Genomic DNA, 20,891 nt, shown 5'->3' with positions numbered 1-20,891 from the left:
CTGCCTGGCATCATGCCATTCATAAAAGTCAGCTCTAAACCTGAATATAGCTGGGCGCAGTGGCTCACGCCTGTAATCCCAGCACTTTGGGAGGCTGAGGTGGGCAGATCACAAGGTCAGGAGTTTGAGACCAGCCTGGCCAACATGGTGAAACCCCATCTCTACTAAAAATACAAAAATTAGCCAGGTGTGGTGGCGGGCGCCTGTAGTCCCAGCTACTCCGGAGGCTGAGGCATGAGAATCGCTTGAACCCGGGCGTCGGAGGTTGCAGTGAGCCAAGATAGCGCCATTGTGCTCTAGCCTGGGTGACAAAGTGAGACTCTGTCCCAAAACAAACAAATGAAACCCTGGATATAAAAAATGAAAGTAGGTCAGCCACAGTGGCTCAGGCCTATACACTTTGGGTGGCCAAGGTGAGAGGATTGCTTGAGCCCAGGAGTTTGAGACCAGCCTGAACAACATGACGAAACCCTGTCTCTACAAAAAATAGAAAAATTATCTTTATACCTTGGGTAATAGACATTCTTCGTTAACATGATACAGAAAACCAAAACGCTAATGAATAGGATTAATAACGCTGACTACATCAAGATAAAATTTTGTATGACAAGAGACACCATGAATTAAGTAAAAAGGGCTTGGCGCGGTGGCTTACACCTGTAATCCCAGCATTTTGGGAGGCCAAGGTGGGCAGATCACTTGAGGTCAGGAGTTCAAGACCAGCCTGGCCAACATGGTGAAACCCCGTCTCTACTAAAAATACAAAAAAAATTAGCCAGGTATGGTGGCAGGCACCTGTGAACCCAGCTACTTGGGAGGCTGAAGCAGGAGAATCACTTGAACCCGGAAGGCGGAGGTTGCAGTGAGCCGATGTTGAGCCACCGCACTCTAGTTTGGGCAACACAGTGAGACTCCATCTCAAAAAAAAAAAAATTAAGTAAAAAGACAAGAGTCCGAGCACGGTGGCTCACGCCTGTGGTCCCAGCACTTTGGGAGGCCGAGGTGGGCGGATCAGCTGGGGTCAGGAGTTTGAGACCAGCCTCAACTTGGAGAAACCCCGTCTCTACTGAAAATACAAAAAAAAAAAAAAAATTAGCTAGGCGTGGTGGTGCATGCCTGTGGTCCCAGCTACTCGGGAGGCTGAGGCGGGAGAATTGCTTCAACCTGGGAGGCGGAGGTTGCAGTGGGCCAAGATCGCACCGTTGCACTCCAGCCTGGACAACAAGAGCAAAACTCAGTCTCAAAAAAAAAAAAAAAAAAGACAAGAGAAAGTATTTAGACAGGTAATGAAGGGTTTTATGCAAATATATCAAGTACTCCTACAAAGTAATAAGAGACAAACAACCCAGTATAGGCACGGTGGTGGCTCACGCCTGTAATCCCAGCACTTTGGGAGGCTGAGACGGGCGGATCACCTGAGGTCAGGAGTTTGAGACCAGCCTGGCCAAAATGGTGAAACCCCGTCTCTGCTAAAAATACAAAAATTAGCCAGGCATGGTGGGGCACGCCTGCAGTCTCAGGTACTTAGGAGGCTGAGACATGAGAATCACTTGAACCCATGAGGCAGAGGTTGTGGTGAGCCGAGATCGGACCACTGCACTCCAGCCTGGGCGCTGGGCCACAGAGTGAGACTCTGTCTCAAAAAAAAAAAAAAAAAAAAGAGAGACAACCCAATAGAAATGTCACCAAGGATATGAGTAGATTTGCAATTCTCAGTAGAGGAGACGTGAAACTACAAGATGTTCAACTTTTCCAGAGATTACAGAAATATAAAGTAAATAAAAAATGAGATATGTTTCAAGTAGCAGATTGGCAAACATTTAAAAAACGTGGGCCGGGCACAGTGGCTTATGCCTATAATCCCAGCACTTTGGGAAGCTGAGGCAGGAGGATTGCTTGAGCCCAGGAGTTGGAGTCCAGCCTGAGCAACATAGAGAGACCCCCGTCTCCGCAAAAAATTTAAAAAAATGTCCAGGTGTGGTGGGGCGTGCCTGTAGTCCTAGCTACTTGGGAGGCTGAGGTAGGAGGATCACGAGAGCTGGCAAGATTGAATCTGCAGAGGCTGCAGTGAGCTACGATGGCACCACTGTACTCCACCCTGGTTGACAGAGTGAGACCTTGTCTGGGAAAAAAAAAACCAAGTTGTGTAACAGGGGGATATGTAAAAGCAAATCCCACTCATAATATTGAAGCACAACTTATGAAAAACAAATGGAAAACATCTATTAACATTTTAAAAATTATTTTTATTTTTTGGTCATCTCTTAGAATATGTATATTAACATGTTTATTTATTATTATTTTCAATAAATTTTTATTTATTTTACTTTATTTTTTGAGATGGGAGTCTTGCTGTGTTGCCCAAGCTGGTCTTGAACTCCTAAACTCAAGCAATCCTCCTGCCTGGGCTTCCCAAGTAGCTACTGGCACACACCATCACACTCGGCTGATTTTTAAAAATTTTTTAGGGACGGAGTTTCACTATTGCCCAGGCTGGTTTCAAACTCCTGGCCTCAAGCCATCCTCCAGCCTTGGCCTCCCAAAGTGTTGGGATTACAGATGTGAGCCATGACACCTGGCCAAAATAATGTTTTTTATATGGCAAGATGTATATGTGAGACTGTGGTTAAAGGAGCCTTTAGTCGTACCCATATATAATATTTTTAAATTTATTATTATTATTTTTTGAGATGGAGTCTTGCTCTGTCGCCCAGGCTGGAGTGCAGTGGCATAATCTTGGATCACTGCAACCTCCACCTCCCAGGTTCAAGTGATTCTCCTGCCTCAGCCTCCCAAGTAGCTGAGATTATAGGCGCCCACCGCCACGCCCAGCTAATTATTGTATTTTTATTAGAGACTGGGTTTCACCATGTTGGCCAGGCTGGTCTCGAACTCCTGACGTAGGGTGATCCGCCCGCCTCAGCCTCCCAAAGTGTTGAGATTACAGACATGAGCCACTGCTCCCGGCTGATTTATTATTATTTTTTAACAAGGAACTGCATGATACATTAATTGTATAATTAAAGTTAATAATAATACAAATAAAAACATTTAAGTTTAGGCTGGGCACCATGGCTCATGCCTGTTATCCCAGCACTTTGGGAGGCCAAGGCAGGTAGATCACTTGAGGTCAAGAGTTCAAGACTACCCTGGCCAACACGGTGAAATCCCGACTCTACTAAAAATACAAAAATTAGCCGGTCGTGGTGGCAGGTCCCTGTAATCCCAGCTACTTGGAGGCTGAGGCAGGAGAATCGCTTGAATCTGGGAGGAGGAAGTTGCAGTAAGCCAAGATCCTGCCACCGCACTCCAGCCTGGCAACAGAGTGAGACTCTGTCTCAAAAACAGACAAACAAATGTAAGGTTAGTTAAGTTCACTCTTTCCCAGACTAGAGAATTTCAGCTACATCAAACGTCAAAATAATTAGAATGTGTACAGGAAAATGTCATCATAGGTGGCAAAGAAATTAGCTTGGCTAACATTAGCAGACATTTGGATACTCTGAGATAGCTGATAGTTTGACAGTAGTACCATCTTTTCCAAGCAAAAATTTGGACAGAAATGCAAGTATTTTCTAGCATAGAACCAGTCTACAAAACCAGCCAAGTTTTTTTCATTTTTGTTTGTTTGTTTGTTTGTTTTTGAGCCAGAGTCTGTCTCTGTTGCCCAGGCTGGAGAGCAGTGGCACGATCTCGGCTCACTGCAACCTCTGTCTCCTGGGTTCAAGCATTTCTCATGCCTCAGCCTCCTGTGTACCTAGGATTAAAGGCGCCTGCCACCACGCCCGGCTAACTTTTTTCGTATTTTTAGTAGAGATAGCATTTCACCATGTTGGCCAGGCTTGTCTTGAACTCCTGACCTCAGGTGATCTACCTGCCTCGACCTCCCAAAGTGCTGGGATTACAGGCGTGAGCCACCACGCCCAGCCAGAAAAGCAAGTATTTTCTAGCATAGAAGCAGTCTACAAAACCGACCAAGTTTTGATAGCAAAATAGAAAAGCCCAGTTGTGGCTACAAATCCAGCTCTTTATTGGCCAAACAGACGTTTAGGATGTTTTAGCCTTTCACAGGAGACAGAATTGGTGGGTAAGTATTGCCACCCCGTGGCTGCAGTTCACATTGCAGTTTGTCCTTTTGTCTTCAAAATACTAAACCAAGGCTTGTGTCCTTTGGATATCCTCTAATAGTAAAATGTTTTAGAAGTTTAAGAGACTCACATAGGGTTATTAAAATATTGACAAGTAAAAAAATTTTAAAACCTACTATCCTATTGTCATTATGAGTTTGTAAAAGACCAGATGTTGAGCCAGGTGGGATGGCTCATGCCTGTAATTCCAGCACTTACAGAGGCCAAGCAGGTGGATCACCTGAGGTCAGGAGGTGGATCACCTGAGGTGAGGAGTTCGAGACCAGCCGGGCCAATATCGTGAAACCCCGTCTGTACTAAAAATACAAAAATTAGCCAGGCATTGTGGTGAGTGCCTGTAATCCTAGCTATTAGGGAGGCTGAGGTAGGAGAATCACTTAGAACCCAGGAGGTGGAGGTTGTAGTGAGCCGAGACAGTGCCACTGCACTCCAGCCTTGATGAAAAAGCCAGACTCTGAAAAAAAAAAAAATCAGATGTTGAAAACCAAAAAACTAGAAAGGACATAAACTCAGATAAAAGGACAGTCCTGCTTATGAAAGGACAGTTCAAAATTTTTCTTTTCTTTTTTTTTTTTTTGAGATAGAGTTTGTTCTGTCACCCAGGCCGGAGTGCAGTAGTGCAAATGCAGCTCACTACAGCCTCGACCTCCCAGGCTCAAGAATCCTCCCGCCTCAGTCTCCCAAGTAGCTGGGACCACAGGTGGGCTCCAACATGCCAGGCTAATTTTTAAATTTTGTATACAGACAAGGTCTTGTTATGTTGCCAGGCCGGTCTTGAACTCCTGGGCTCAAGCAGTCTTCCTGCCTTAGCCTCCCAAAGTGCTGGGATTATAGGCATGAGCCACTCCACCCAGCTGAACTGTGTATGCATTTCGTAAATATATAAATATTCCCTATATTAACTATTAATATTAACTATATTTATATTTACATAATTGTCCTTTATCAATATATGTCTCAGATTTATCAACTCAAGTGCAGCCAAATTCTGTCTCTAAAAAATGAGTAAATAAATGAATAAATAGGCCGGGCATGGTGGCTCACGCCTGTAATCCCAGCACTTTGGGAGGCCGAGGCGGGTGGATCACCTGAGTTCAGAAGTCCGAGACCAGCCTGGCCAATAGGGTGGAGCCCCATCTCTACTAAAAATACAAAACAAAATTAGCGGGGCGTGGTGGTGGGCGCCTGTAATTCCAGCTACTCAGGAGGCTGAGGCAGGAGAATCACTTGAGCCAGGAGGTGGAGGATGCAGTGAGCTGAGGTCAAGCCACTGCACTCCGGCCTGGGCAACAAAAGCGAAACTCCGTCTCAAAAAAATAAAAAATAAAGGAATAAAGACGGAGATAAGGAATAAAGGAATAGAGACGGAGATAAGCTTTTTTTTTTTTTTTTGAGATGGAGTCTCGTTCTGTCACCCAGGCTGGAGTGCAGGGGCACGATCTTGGCTCACTGCAACCTCCGCCTCCCGGGTTCACGCGATTTTCCTGCCTCAGCCTCCTGAGTAGCTGGGATTACAGGCACACACCACCACACCCGGCTAATTTTTTGCGTATTTTTAGTAGAGACAGGATTTCACTATGTTGGCCAGACTGGCCTCAAGCTTCTGACCTCGTGATCCGCCCACCTCGGCCTCCCAAAGTGCTGGGATTACAGGCATAAGCCACCGCCCCTGTAACAGATACTTAATGTGGGTGGTGTCGGGAGTGACACAGTGGGACAGTTCATGAGTAATGCTTTCCTTTATGCAGAAGCAAACTGTTTTTGGTCCTCTTTTCTGTTAGGGATTGAAAAGAATCCACTCACCAGATCAGTGTCCTGTATCATGTTTCAGAGGGTGTGTTGATCTCTTCTGGTAAAACAGATGCCATGGCTGGGCGTGGTGGCTCAGGCCTGTAATCCCAGCACTTTGGGAGGTGGAGGCGGGCAGATCACCTGAGATCAGGAGTTGGAAACCAGTCATGGCCAACATGGTGAAACTCCATCTCTACTAAAAATACAAAAAATTAACCGGGTGTGGTTGTGCACGCGTGTAATCCCAACTACTTGGGAGGCTGAGGCAGGAGAATTGCTTGAACCTAGGAGGTGGAAGTTGCAGTGAGTCAAGATCGTGCCACCGTACTCAAGCCTGGGTGATAAAGTGAGACTGTCTCAAAAAACAAACAAACAAAAAAAAAGACGGCACGCTTGACACAGCAGCTATGAGTTGGACCATGCACTTGCCTAAATGTATGGTGGTCCCCTGTCCCCTACCACAGTCCATCTTTTTTTATTTTTTGAGACGGAGCCTCGCTCTGTCGCCGGGCTGGAGTGCAGTGGTGCAATCTCTGCTCACTGCAACCTCCGCCTCCTGGGTTCAAGCGATTCTCCTGCCTCAGCCTCCCGAGTAGCTGGAACTACAGTGCGTTCCACCACGCCCAGCTAATTTTTGTATTTTCAGTAGAGACAGGGTTTTACTATGTTGGCCAGGATGGTCTCCATCTCTTGACCTCGTGATGTTCCTGCCTCGGCCTCCCAAAGTGCTGGGATTACAGGCGTGACCCACTGCGCCTGGCCAATCCATCAGTTTTTTTGGGAGCCTAACAGGTGAATTCAATGGGGAGCTACCCATTGGATAGAAATCACCACCCCTCTGAATCTTTTACATCTTTGAAGGTGGCACTAGCATCTACAATTCCATGTGGCAAAAAGTGTGTGTTCTGATTGAATACTGGCTGGGTCGAGACAGGGTAAGGGGACCGATGTGAATGGCTAAGTTTATCTATCCCAAATGTGTCCTTGGGTGCCAGGGAACTTACTACCAGGTGGGACCATAGACACATTTATTTTTACTTTTATATTTACATTTAATTTAATTTTTTTTTTTCAGAGACAGGGTCTCACTCTGCTGTCCTGGCTGGAGTGCAGTGGTGCAATCATGGCTCACTGCAGCCTCGAACTCCTGGGCTTAAGCCATCCACCTGCCTCAGTCTCCTAAGTAGCTGGCACCACAGGTGCACACCATCACGCCAAGCTAATTTTTAAATTTTTTTGTAGAGAAAGGGTCCCACTGTGTTGCCCAGGCTGGTCTTGAACTCTCAAGTGATTCTCCCACCTTTGTCTTCCAAAGTGCTGGAAGACTGGGTCCGCCGCAGAGAACAGATTTCATAGCCCGGCAGACTGGTGGTTTCAGTGCCTTCATGAATTTTACTCCCTGTAGTAAGAGGCTTTCCATGAGCAGCCTTGTGGTCACCACATTTTATCAGTGGGGTTTCCCCAGTCGCCTTCCATAAAATAGGCCTGCACAGGCCGGGGGTGGTAGCTCATGCCTGTAATCCCAGCACTTTGGGAGGCCCGAGGTGGGTGGATCACTGGAGGTCAGGAGTTCAAGACCAGCCTGGCCAACATCGTGAAACCCCGTCTCTACTAAAAATACAAAAATTAGCCGGGTGTGGTGGCGTACGCCTGTGGTCCCAGCTACTCGGGAGGCTGAGACACGAGAGTCACTTGAACCCGGGAGGGGGTGGTTGCAGTGAGCTGTCTGTCTCAAGGTGAGTGATAGGTTTGAGGGGACCTGGGCAGGGGATGCGAAGGCAGCAGGGAATCGCCCACTCCAGCTCGCTGTCGCTGGAGGACGGCCTGGGGCGGCGTGGGAGCAGACCGGAGCGGGGACGGCTGCAGCAAGGCCAGGTGGGAAATGTCGAGGGGCAATAGCAAGGGAGCAAAACAGGACACGGAGTTCTGCTAAGGGACAAGCATCCTAACCCCGCCCCTCACCATCGCCACGCCCCGCCTCCCTGAGCCTTGGGCGGCCGTCAGCGCCTTTGCTTTCAACCAGGAGTAAAGGCGGCCGCAACCTCTTCCGCCGAGGCGTAGTGTTAAGGGTCACGCAAGATGGCGGCGCCCAGAGGCTGCTGAGGCGTGGAACGGAGGATGGCGCTGGTGGCGTTGGTGGCTGGGGCTCGGCTGGGGCGGCGGCTGAGCGGGCCGGGGCCGGTGCGAGGGCACTGGACGGCGGCCGGGCGCTCGCGGAGCCGGCGCGAAGCGGCAGAGGCCGAGGCGGAGGTGCCCGTGTTCCAGTACGTGGGCGAGCGCGCTGCCCGCGCCGATCGCGTCTTCGTGTGGGGCTTCAGCTTCTCGGGGGCGCTAGGCGTGCCCTCCTTTGTGGTGCCCAGCTCCGGGCCCGGGCCCCGCGCCGGCGCCCGGCCGCGCCGCAGGATCCAGCCCGTGCCCTATCGCCTGGAGCTGGACCAAAAGGTGCGGGCCGCGGCTTCCTCCCTCCCTCCCTCTCTCTCTTCCGCACTCCCGGCCTCCCTCGACCTGTTCGGCTCTCTTCAAGAAGTTGGCTCCTTTGGGTGGCCAGACTTCCGGGATGACGACCCGCGAGCTGGCTGCAAGCCCAGGAGGGGAAGGCGTTAGGGGTAGCCATCAACATTTATTGGGTGGCAGTGCCAGATATTGTGCCGGGTCGTGTCATTCGCTTAGCACCGAGTGAGTCGACAGTTGTTATCCCCAATTACAGGGGAGGAAGTGGAGGCCCAGAGAGGTGGAGGCCCGAGGCGCCACCGCTGCTAGCTGTTTATATGCGGTGGGATTCTCACTCAGGCCAGCGTGACTGCAGGAGTTCTGATGTTAGGAAAGCAAAATTCAAAAGTCCATTGAAAATGTATATCAGCTGAGGTATTTCAATGAACAACTCAGAAAGGGAATTTTTTTATTATTTTTTATTTTTTAGAGACAGGGTCTCGCCCTGTCGCTCATGCTGGAGTGCAGTGGTATCATAGCTCACTGCAGCCTCGACCTGCTGGGCTCAAGAGATCGTCCTGCCACCTCGCCCGGCAAATTTTTGTATTTTTAGTAGAGATGGGGTTTCGACATGTTGGCTAGACTGGTCTTGAACTGAACTCAAACGATCCGCCCGCCTTGGCCTCCCAAAGTGCTGGGATTACAGGCGTGAGCCAATGTGCCCGGCTGAAAAAGGATTGATTTTAAAATCAAACCATCTTTGGTCTGTATCCAACCCCACTGGAAGCCCCGGTTTTCTCATCGGGTCAGTGAAGGGAGGATTGATGAGAGTGTAGTTAAAACACCCAACAAAGACCTTGGGGTTGTCACTGTGTTAAATTCGCAGTAGCTGTAGTACTGAGTTTTCCTTTTCATGGTAGTAGCCTGAGAACGCAACGGTGTAGTGTCAGTGAAAAGCATGCAGTCAGGTTACTCAATCTTTAGGAGCCACACTTTCTCATCTACCTTATACTACTGCTAACAGCAATAAGAAATAGAAAATATAATAACAAAAAAAGCAATAACAAAAACTAAACAACAACAACAAAAAGCATAAAATATAGGCCAGGTGCGGTAGCTCATGCCTGTAATTTCAGCACTTTGGGAGGCCAAGGCAGGAGGATCATTTGAGCCTAAGAGTTTGAGACCAGCCTGGATAACATAGTGAGAACTCATCTCTCTCTCTCTCTCTCTCTCTCTATATATATATATATATAACAAAATAAAGTACAAAATACAGGTTTTTTTTTTTTTTTTTGATCTGGCTCTGTTGCCCAGGCTGGAGTGCAGTGGAATGATCATGGGTCACTGCAGCCTCGACTTCCTGGGTTCAAGTGACCCTCCTGCTTCATCCTCCCATGTAGCTGGGACCATAGGCATATGCTACTATTCCCAGCTTAAATTTTGATTTTTTCATAGAGACAGGTTGTCACTTTGTTGCCCAGGCTCAAAATATAGCTCTTACCTTGAGATGGGTACTATTCCCCATAAGGGCTTTAGCTGTATTAACTCGTTTAGTCTTCACAACAGTTCAGTGAGAGAGATGGTACTATTATCATCTTTACTTTTTAGAGAAGGAGAAACAGATACAGAGATAAAGTAATCTATCTTAGATCACACAGTTGGTAAGGATGGAGCCAGGATTCAAAACTAAGGAGATTTGTCAACTTACCTACCGCGCTAAGAGATGGTGGTGTTTTTTTGTTTTGTTTTGTTTTGTTTTGTTTTTGAGACAGAGTCTTATTCTGTCACCCAGGCTGGAGTGCAGTGGCGCCATCTTGGCTCACTGCAACCTCTGCCTCCTGGGTTGAAGCACTTCTCCTGCCTCAGCCTCCCGAGTAGCTGAGATTACAGGCGCACGCCACCATGCCTAGTTAATTTTTCTATTTTTAGTAGAGATGGGGTTTCACTGTGTTGGCCAAAGCGGGTCTCGAACTCCTGACCTCAAGTGATCTGCCCACCTCGGCCTCCCAAAGTGCTGGGATTACAGGTGTGAGCCACCATACTCAGCTGCTGCTAGATAGTGTCTTGATCTTGGTGAATGGGGATGGTAATACCTAGTGGTAAGCTGGCATTTACCACTATATTTATGGTCTACGTGTAAATCACCCTTCACAGAGTGATTATAAAGATTAAATGAGATAATACTTATCAAACATATAGTAAATGCTCAATAAATGCTAGTTGCTGTCTTAATAATATATGTTCTTGGGCCAGGCACGGTCGCTGACACATTGTAGTCCCAGCACCTTGGGAAGCCAAGGCGGACAGATCACTTGAGGCCAGGAGTTTGAGATCACCTGGGCCAACATGGTGAAACTCTGTCTCTACTAAAAATACAGAAGTTAGCCAGACGTGGTGTGCACACCTGTAGTCCCAGCTACTCGGGAGGCTTGAACTTGGGAGATGGAGATTGCAGTGAGCCGAGATTGCACCACTGCACTCCAGCCTGGGCAACAGAGTGAGACTGTCTCAAAAACAAAAACAAAACCCCCGTAAATAGTATGTGTTCTTGGATTTGATAAATAACCTGTCATTTATTACTGAACAAACTTGACATTATAAATCAGTTCATGCTTTGTGGGAACTGCTTTTCAGATTTCGTCTGCTGCTTGCGGCTATGGATTCACATTGCTGTCCTCTAAGACCGCGGATGTTACGAAAGTCTGGGGGATGGGACTCAACAAAGATTCTCAGCTTGGATTTCACAGGAGCCGGAAAGATAAAAGTGAGCATCCATACCTTGTCTCCTCTCTGCCAGGATTGGTCTGAGAAAGCTCTTTTTTTTTATTTTTTTTGAGACGGAGTCTCGGTCTGTTGCCAGGCTAGAGTGCAGTGGCGAGATCCTGGCTCACTGCAACCTCCACCTCCCGGGTTCAAGTGATTCTCCTGCCTCAGCCTCCCGAGTAGCTGGGATTACAGGCGCACGCCACCATGCCTGGCTAATTTTTCTATTTTTAGTAGAGTTGGGGTTTCACTATGTTCACCAGGCTGGTCTTGAACTCCCGACCTCAGGTGATCCACCCTCCTCAGCTTCCCAAAGTGCTGTGATTACAGGCGTGAGCCACAGTGCCCAACCCTCCTTTTGGTGTTCAAGAACACGGTTACATAAACCAAGCCATAGCAAAGAAATAGACAAGACTTAAAGGGACGTTGTTTGAAACCATCTGGGCTAGATTATTTTTTAGCCTGTTTGGTAACAATGTTGAACCATCAGGCAAATGGCAAGCACCTGACATTTGCAGATAAGTAAAGATGTTCTCTTGTGGCCTGAAAGAGATGACCTTTTTTTCCTAGCTTGGAGACAGCCTGAAGTACTCTGCAGTGCCTAGAATATGTTTTGGGGGGGAAAAGGCAGTGAAATTGTTAACATAGAGGCTTTATTCCAAATGTTTGAGCCTTGGATTGTAAAAATGTTAGAAATAACTTATAATGGCATTTTAAAAAGTAGACGTTAGCCTGGCTGGGTATGGTGCCTCACGCCTGTAATCCCAGCAGTTTGGGAAGCCGAGGAGGGCAGATCACTTGAGGCCAGGAGTTCGAGACCAGCCTGGCCAACATGGTGAAACCCCCATCTCTACTAAAAATGTAAAAAATTAGCCAGGCATGGTGGCACGCGCCTGTATAGTCCCAGCTACTTCGGAGGCTGAGGCACGAGAATCTCTTGAACCCGGGAGGTGGAGGTTGCAGTGAGTCGAGATCATGCCACTACACTCCAGCCTGAGTGACAGAGTGAGACTGTCCTGAACAAACAAACAGAAAAGTAGACATTAGCTAAAAATTACTATGAGAACAGTAAGAAATATTTCCTTGGCCAGGCACAGGGGCTCACGCCTATAATCCCAGCACTTTGGGAGGCCGAGGTGGGAGTGATTGCTTGAGGCCTGGAGTTCCGGACCACCCTGGGCAACATAGCGAGACTCTGTCTCTAAAAAAAAAAAAGAAAAAGAATTAGCTGAGCATGGTGGTATGCACCTATAATCCTAGTTACTCCAGAGGCTGAGGTAGGAGGATTGCGTGAGCCCAGGAGTTTGAGGCTGAGTGAGCAATGATTGCGCCACTGCACTCCAGCCTGGGCAACAGAGCAAGACCATGTCTCTTAAAAAAAAAAAAAGAAAAAAAGAGAGAGTTCCTAAAATAGAGAGGAAATGCCAGGTGCGGTGGCTCACACCTGTAATCCCACCACTTTGGGAGACCAAGGCAGGCGGATCACGAGGTCAGAAGTTCGAGACCAGCCTGACCAACATGGTGAAACCCCATCTCTACTAAAAATGCAAAAATTAGCTGGGCATGGAGGCACACTCCTGTAATCCCAGCTACTTGGGAGGCTGGGGCAGGAGAATCGCTTGAACCGGGAGGCAGAGGTTGCAGTGAGCTGAGATCGCACCACTGCACTCCAGCCTGGGCGACGGGGCAAGACTCCGTCTCAAAATAAATAAATAAAAAATAATAATAAAATAAAATAGGAAATTACCCAGAAATACATACTGGACAAACCTTTCATTTTTGTTTTTTCCTGTTCCCTTGTTCACAGACAAATACATTTTTACGTACATAGCATATATTTTGTTTTCTGTCTTTTTTCATTTATTTTATATCAGATGTCTTTTTTGTTGTTCGAGATGGAGTCTTGCTGTCACCTAGGCTGGAGTGCAGTGGCACGATCTCGGCTCACTGCAACCTCCACCTCCTGGGTTCAGGTGATTCTCCTGCCTCGGCCTCCTGCGTAGCTGGTACTACAGGCGCCCATCATCATTCCTGGCTAATTTGGGGATTTTAGTAGAGACGGGGGTTTCACCATGTTGGCCAGGTTAGTGTTGAACTCCTGACCTCAAGTGATCCGCCTGCCTTGGTCTCCCAGAGTGCTGGGATTACAGGTGTGAGCCACCATGGCCGGCCTATAGATCAGATGTCTTTTGTAAGTCAGTATTGAAGCCTTTATTAGCTGTAAGATGTTACATTACATTTTTTTTTTTTTTTTTGAGTCAGAGTTTCACTCTTGTTGCCCAGGCTGGAGTGCAATGGCGTGATCTTGGCTCACCGCAGCCTCCTCCTCCTGGGTTTAAGCAATTCACTTGCCTCAGCTTTCCGAGTAGCTGGGATGACAGGCATGCGCCACCGTGCCTGGCTAATTTTGTATTTTTAGTAGAGACAGGGTTTCTCCATGTTGGTCAGGCTGGTCTCAAGCTCCCGACCTCAGGTGATCCACCTGCCTCGGCCTCCCAAAGTGGTGGGATTACAGGAGTGAGCCACCGTGCCCTGCCCGCATTACATTTTTTATACCTTTTATTCAGAGCAATTTTAGATGTACAGAAGTGTACAGAGTAGTATGATGTGGCATCACCAGCTTCAGGCATCATCAACTCATGCCAATCTTGTTTTTTTCATTTTTCCCACCTTCCCCCTCAATAAATTTGAAGCAAATTCCAACAGTTTAATTTTTTTGGGGGGTGAGGGGAGACAGGGTCTTGCCTTGTCACCCATGCTAGAGTGCAGTGTCATGATCACTGCTCACTGTAGCCTTAATCTCCCTGGCCCAAGTGGTCCTCCCACCTCAGCCTCCAAAGTAGCTGGAAGTGATCCTCCCACCTCAGCCTCCCAAGTAGCTGGGACCACAGGCATGCACCATGATGCTCGGCTGATTTTTGTATTTCTGTATTTTTTTTGAAACAGTGTCTCGCTCTGTCTCCCGGAAGGCTGGAGTGCAGTGGTGCAATCTTGGCTCACTGGCAACCTCCGCCTCCTGGGTTCAAGCAATTCTCCTGCCTCAGCCTCCTGAGTAGCTGGGACTACAGGTGTCCACCATCATGTCTGGCTAATTTTGTATTTTTAGTACAGATGGGGGTTTCACCATGTTGGCCAGGTGGGTATCGAACTGCTGACCTCAAGTGATCCACCTGCTTTGGCCTTGCGAAGCTCTGGGATTACAGGCATGAGCCATTGTGCCCGGCCAAGATTTCTTTAATAAGAAGACCAAATATGCATTTTTTTTTCCAGATGAAATCTCGCTCTTGTCCCCCAGGCTGAAGTGCAATGGTGTGATCTCAGCTCACTGCAGCCTCCGCCTCCCAGGTTCAAACAATTCTCCTGCCTCAGCCTCCCGATTAGCTGGGATTACAGGCGCCCGCCACCACGCCCTGCTAATTTTTGTGTTTTAAATACAGACGGGGTTTCACTATTTTGGCCAGGCTGGTCTCGAACTCCTGACCTCAGGTGATCCACCCACTTCGGCCTCCCACAGTGCTGGGATTACAGGCGTGAGCCACTGCGCCAGGCCAGAAGAACAAGTATGCTTTTCTGGAATCCGCATCGTGTCATAGAGGCAGCCCATGCCATGGGCTAGGAGTTGGGCTTCTGGTCCTCGCTCTGCCGCTAACTTACCTGCCTTGATGAGTCTTTCCTACCTCCGACTCTCTTTTTTCCAGTGTAGTAGTGTGGAGTTGGACAGTATGATTTCCAGTGGTAGAAATGCATGCCTCAATCAGTGTCCTGTGTCTTTTCCAGCAAGGGGCTACGAGTATGTGTTGGAGCCCTCACCCGTCTCCCTGCCTCTGGACAGACCTCAGGAGACACGGGTGCTGCAGGTCTCCTGCGGCCGAGCTCACTCTCTTGTGTTGACTGACAGGGAAGGAGGTGAGTTGACCTATTGAAGGGTGATGGAAGAGTGCAGGGACCATTTCACTGTGAACTGGAGCCTCAGCCTCAGATCAGGCCTGAGTGGCTTGTTTGATTGAGCCACATCTAATGAGTGAAACGTGGCATTTCCTGAGCTGATCAGTGGGATTGCGCAAGACAGCTGGACAAATCTTGTTGATTCTTTTTTATTTATTTTTATTTTTTTGAGACCGAGTCTCGCTCTGTCGCCCAGGCTGGAGTGCAGTGGCGTAATCTCGGCTCACTGCAAGCACCGCCTCCTGGGTTCATGCCATTCTCCTGCCTCAGCCTCCCGAATGGGACTACAGGTGCCCGCCACCACACCCGGCTAATTTTTTGTATTTTTAGTAGAGACGGGGTTTCACTGTGTTAGCCAGGATGGTCTCAATCTCCTGACCTCGTGATCCACCCGCCTTGGCCTCCCAAAGTGCTGGGATTACGGGCGTGAACCACCGCGTCTGGCCACCTTGTTGATTCTTATGTGCTCTGCTTTCTGGTTCTTGGAAAATCACATGTATTTATAAATGTAACTGCACACAAGACAGCCTGATCCATTTGCTATGAAGTCACTGAGCTGGGTGGTGTGTAGAGGTGGCTTTTTCTTTTTTTTTTTCTTTTTTTTTTTTTTTTTTAAGACAGAGTCTCACTGTGCTCCCCAGGCTGGAGTGCAGTGGTGTGATTTTGGCTCACTGCAACCTCTGCCTCCCAGGTTCAAGCAATTCTCCAGCCTCAGCCTCCCGAGTAGCTGGGATTACAGGTGCCCGCCACCATGCCTGGCTAATTTTTGTATTTTTTGTAGAGACGGGGTTTCACCACATTGGCCAGGCTGGTCTTGAACGCTTGACCTCAGGTGATCCGCCCGTCTCGGCCTCCCAAAGTGCTAGGATTACAGATGTGACCCACTGTGCCCGGCCAGAAGTGGGCTTTTTCTATTGGTATTGAAAGAAGCCTGTTTGCTAACACATCTTCTAAGTGGTTGGGGGCTTTCAGAGTCTGGGCCCCTGGGTAACACGGCCCCTTTTTAGAAAAGGGGTTTTTCCAGGGAAAGGTCAATGTGATCACATTTTTCACATTTCATTTTCTTTTTTTTTTTTTTTTTATCTGAGACGGAGTCTTGCTCTGCCACCCAGGCTGGAGGGCAGTGGCACGATCTCAGCTCACCGCAGCCTCTACTTCCCGGGTTCAGGTGATTCTCCTGCCTCAGTTTCCCGAGTAGCTGGGACTACAGGCACCCACCACTGTGCTTGGCTAATTTTTGTATTTTTAGTAGAGACAGGGTTTCACCATGTTGGCAGTCTGGCCTCGAACTCCTGACCTCAAGTGATCCACCTGCCTTGGCCTCCCAAAAAGCTGAGATTACAGTCATGAGCCACTGTGCCTAGCCTCAAATTTCATTTTCTGGCTGAGTGTGCTCTGTAGGAGAAGGTGGAGGTGGCATTTAGGAGCTCTTTCTTTCTTTTTTTTTTTTTTAATTAAAAAGTAAACTTTAATGTTGAAAATGCAAACTTGGGGAAGACAGAAAAGATCACAGACAAGGCTGTCACTTCACACTTGGAAGGTTGCACAGCGGCTGGGCAAAGGTGCTTCTCACTTCCCAGATGGGGCAGTGGCCAGGCAGAGGTGCTCCCCACTTCCCAGATGGGGCAGTGGCCAGGCAGAGGTGCTCCCCACTTCCCAGACAGTTGACGGCTGGGCAGAGACGCTCCTCACTTCCCGGACAGGGCAGAGGCACTGCATTTAGGAGCTCTTTCTAGAGGGGATTGGTGTTAAGGGCAGCCTGGTGACAGGTGTGGGGAGTCCGGTTCTAGCCTCAGAAGGTGGAATTCCCAAGAAGTGGATCTAGGGCCAGGAGGGGAAGGTGGGTCTAGATTACCCCATGCCCCTTGGGAGTTTCTGCAGAGCCTGAGAAAGTTGGAGAAGGAAACCCAGGGGCAGTTGGGGGGGTGGGGGTGAGCTAACCAGGATGGGACCACCAGCGAGACCCCTTCCAGTTCTCACATTCTAGGATTCCACAAACCTGCAGAACTGATTTAATTGGTGGTGTTATTTTTAGTCTTCAGCATGGGAAACAATTCTTACGGGCAATGTGGAAGAAAGGTGGTCGAAAATGAAATTTACAGGTGAGTTCCTAAAAGGCCTACCCCTTCGCCATGTTGAGTTAAGTGTCAAAACATTTCTAGGGAGATGACTGTGGTAAACCGGCGGGGCTGTCAGAGGCATGCCTGAGAGGGGGCCATGAGAACTCAGCAGAAAGCTGGGGGAGTGCTGTCTGTTCAGATTGAGCGCCATGCGTTAGCGTGGTGGGAGAGGAGGGGGCATGAGCATTGGTTTTAATGTGTAAAACCTCCGGATACATTTTTTTTTTTTTTTTTTTGAGATGGAGTCTTGCGCTGTCGCCAGGCCAGAGTGCAGAGGCACAATCTCGGCTCACTGCAACCTCCGCCTCCCAGGTTCAAGCGATTCTCCTGCCTCAGCCTCCTGAGTAGCTGGGACTACAGACACGTGCCAGCACGCCCGGCTAATTTTTGTAGTTTTAGTAGAGATGGGGTTTCACCATATTGGCCAGAATGGTTTCCATCTCTTGACCTAATGATCTGCCTGCCTTGGCCTCCCAAAGTGCTGGGATTACAGGCATGAGCCACCGTGCCCTGCCCTCTTAGGATGAATTTTTACAAATTAAGTTTTTATTTTACCAAATTGATTTTTAAACATTCCCCTTTATTCATTTTATTTTTATTTCATTTTTTTCATTTTATTTTTATTTATTTATTTTTTGTTTGTTTGTTTGAGATGGAGTCTCTCTGTGTCACGCAGGCTGGAGTGCAGTGGTGAGATCTAGGCTCACTGCAACCTCCGCTGCTTGGGTTCAAGCGATTCTCGTGTCTCAGCCTCCGGAATAGCTGGGATTACAGGCGTCCGCCACCGCAGCTGGCTAATTTTTTGTATTTTTAGTAGAGATGGGGTTTCATCATGTTGGCCAGGCTGGTTTCAAACTCCTGACCTCAAGAGATCCGCCCGCCTCGGCCTCTAAAAGTGCTGGATTTACAGGCGTGACCCTCCGCGCCCGGCCCGTTCTTTTCATTTTAGTGTTTAAAAACACTTCCCTGGTATGACGTTGGAGGGCCTTAATGCCACTCTCAACTTTGGCCATGTGTTAAAATCACCTAGGATTTTGTTCGGCTTTACTTTCATGCCGAGGCCTGACTCGACCTCAAATTTGACCTTGAGAGTTACCCTAACAGTTACTGTGTGTGCGGAGGGGATGGACCATCAGTTGGGGCGGCAGGGAAAGGGCTGCCCAGTGCTTGTCATGACCGCATCCCTCGCTTCTTCCCAATGTGTTCCTGGCTGTAGCGAAAGTCACAGAATCCACAGAATGCAGGACTTCGATGGCCACGTGGTCCAGGTGAGCGAGACGGGCCGAGGGCTGCTTGTTCTGTTCCCGGGGTGCTTTTGAAAAGTTGAGATTTGGGTGGGGTGATGGCAAATTTGTTAGGGGGATTTTCTGAATTAAATTATTTTAGTAAAAATTATAGCCTACTTACTATAGGCCAGGATTTATGCTAGATTCTAGGGATACAAAGTTTAATAAGATTTTGGGGCCGGGCGTAGTGGCTCATACCTGTAATCCCAGCACTTTGGGAGGCCGAGACAGGTGGATCACCTGAAGTTAGGAGTTCCAGACCATCCTGGCCAACATGGTGAAACCCCATCTTTACTAAAAATACAAAAATTAGCCGGGTGTGGTGGCACATGCCTGTAATCCCAGCTACTCAGGAGGCTGAGACACAGGAATTGCTTGAACCTGGGAGGTGGAGGCTGCAATGAGCTGAGAGATTGCACCACTGCACTCCAGCCTGGATGACAGAGCAAGACTCTGTCTCAAAAAAAAAAGATTTTTGGGGTTGACACTCTAGTGAGTGAACAAGTTAAAAAGCTAACTGAGGCCGGATGTGGTGGCTCACACCTGTAACCTCAGCCTCTGGGGAAGCTGAGGCAAAAGTATCACAGCACTTGCTGTATTCATGCATATGTGCTTTTAAGTATTTATTATAGGTACCTACCATGCATGAGCCAGGCACTATTCTGGGGATGAGAATAAAATGGAAAGCAAAATACAACTGGCCTAGAACACCACAGCACTAATTATACTGTGATATGGCTGGCTTTTTGGTTTTATTTGGAAATTTTTTAGAGGCAGGGTCTCACTCTGTTGCCTAGGCTGGAATGCAGTGGTGCGATCATAGCTCACTGCAGCCTTGAACTCTTGGGCTCAAAGTGATCTTCTTGCCTCAGCCCCCTGAGTAGCTGGGTCTACAGGCATGCATCACCATCCTTGGCTAATTATTTTAAAGAGACAGATTCTCACTGTGTTGGCCAGGCTGGTCTCAAACTCTTGGCCTCAAGCCATCTTCCCACCTTGGCTGCCCAAACTGTTGGGATTATGGGTGTGAGCCACCATGTCAGGCCTCCTTCACCTGTTAGACTGAGTGGCTTTGTGCAAGTTACCAGACATCTCTAAGATTGTTTCTTTTTCTTTTTTTTTTTTTTTAAGTGCAGTGGCACAATCTCAGCTCAGAGCAACCTCCACCTCCTGGGTTCAAGTGATTCTCGTGCCTCAGACTCCCGAGTTGCTGGGATTACAGGCATGTGCCACCATACCTGGCTAATTTTTGTAGTTTTAGTAAAGACGGGGTTTCACCATGTTGGCCAGGCTGGTCTTGAACTCCTGACCTCAAGTGATCCGCCTGCCTTGGCCTCTCAAAGTGTTGGGATTACGGAAGTGAGTCACTGTGCCCAGCTGAGATTCAGTTTCTTACTAGGTGGTTTTGGCTATTGACTTAGCACAGTGCCTGGTGTAAAAATTGTTCAATAGATGGTGCTTTTCTTTAGGCAGTTAGAAAAATTAGTTTGGCACTGAGGAGAGTTGTTGAGACCAGAGATCACAGTGTGGAGGCCACATTTAAGCATTGGGAATGGCTGCCATCTCCCAGGGTAGCATGAGGAGTGAGGAGAGAGGAGGGCAGGAGACAGACCCTGGAGAGAGATCCCAACAGCAAAGGGTCTGAAGTAGAGGCTGAGTGCGTGAGCAAGGCCGGAAGCTGTGAAAGTAGAAGAGAGGGCTGGAGGAGAAGGGTTATGGAGAAGGGGTGGTTCTTTGGAGATGGCGTGGGATGGACGGCAGAGCTCTTGGATTTGCCCCTTTGGAGATCTGCATTTTACTTTAACAAGAGCAGTTTCAATGCAGTGGGAGACTGGTGGATTAAGGAGGAGTAAGATGAGCATGGAGCAGTCTGCCTGGACCATGCTCCAGGTACCCAGGAGCGGCAGGCGATGGTGCTGGTCCTTCTTTGGATGAGGACACCAGGGTTCTAAGTATTTCTTCTCATCCCCTTTACCTCTGTTTGTCTGCTAGGTTGCCTGTGGTCAGGATCATAGTCTGTTCCTGACGGATAAAGGAGAAGTCTATTCTTGTGGATGGGGCGCTGATGGGCAAACAGGTAGAGTTGTTTTCATGCACTGGGGTCGTGAAAGTTCTCAGCCCGTGTCATGTGGAGCTGTGAGCTGTAGGGCATTTATGGGCTAGAACCCTTCTTCCTTAATTCAGCTCTTACCTCTTATCACTTTCTGAGGAATGCTATTCTTGGCTCCATCGCCCAAGCTGGAGTGCAGTGGCGCGATCACATCTCACTGCAGTCTCAAATGCCCAGGCTCAGGTGATCCTACCACCGCAGTCTCCAGAGTAGCTGGGACAACAGGTGTGAGCCACCAAGCCCAGCTAATTTTTTGTAGCAACAGGGTTTTGCCATGTTGCCCAGGCTGGTCTTG

General features: G+C 48.4%; 1 protein-coding gene and 1 long non-coding RNA gene across 4 annotated transcripts in view; one reads left to right on the top strand and one right to left on the bottom strand.

Moving 5' to 3' along the window:
• Window positions 1-4,008: 4,008 nt before the first annotated feature.
• On the bottom strand, window positions 4,009-8,038 carry LOC129060607 (uncharacterized). The gene is made up of 4 exons (XR_008527410.1): window positions 7,902-8,038; window positions 7,240-7,338; window positions 5,952-6,135; window positions 4,009-4,602 (listed from the first exon to the last, which is right to left on the bottom strand). It is a non-coding gene; the product is annotated as an uncharacterized LOC129060607 (long non-coding RNA).
• Window positions 8,039-8,057: 19 nt separating this feature from the next.
• Window positions 8,058-20,891, top strand: part of RCC1L (RCC1 like) — a 33,578-nt gene continuing 20,744 nt past the window's right edge. For all 3 annotated transcript variants that reach the window (XM_054560379.2, XM_024249429.3, XM_024249428.3), the window contains exons 1-6: window positions 8,058-8,381; window positions 11,007-11,136; window positions 14,913-15,041; window positions 17,116-17,182; window positions 18,417-18,468; window positions 20,479-20,563. In XM_054560379.2, coding sequence (XP_054416354.1) covers window positions 8,058-8,381; window positions 11,007-11,136; window positions 14,913-15,041; window positions 17,116-17,182; window positions 18,417-18,468; window positions 20,479-20,563 — 787 coding nt within the window. The remainder of the gene's footprint in view (window positions 8,382-11,006; window positions 11,137-14,912; window positions 15,042-17,115; window positions 17,183-18,416; window positions 18,469-20,478; window positions 20,564-20,891) is intronic.

Source organism: Pongo abelii, chromosome 6, assembly GCF_028885655.2.
Source record: "Pongo abelii isolate AG06213 chromosome 6, NHGRI_mPonAbe1-v2.0_pri, whole genome shotgun sequence".
Classification (NCBI taxonomy): domain Eukaryota; kingdom Metazoa; phylum Chordata; class Mammalia; order Primates; family Hominidae; genus Pongo; species Pongo abelii.
Note: the sequence above shows the minus strand (reverse complement) of the source record. Positions and strands in the feature narration are given on the sequence as shown.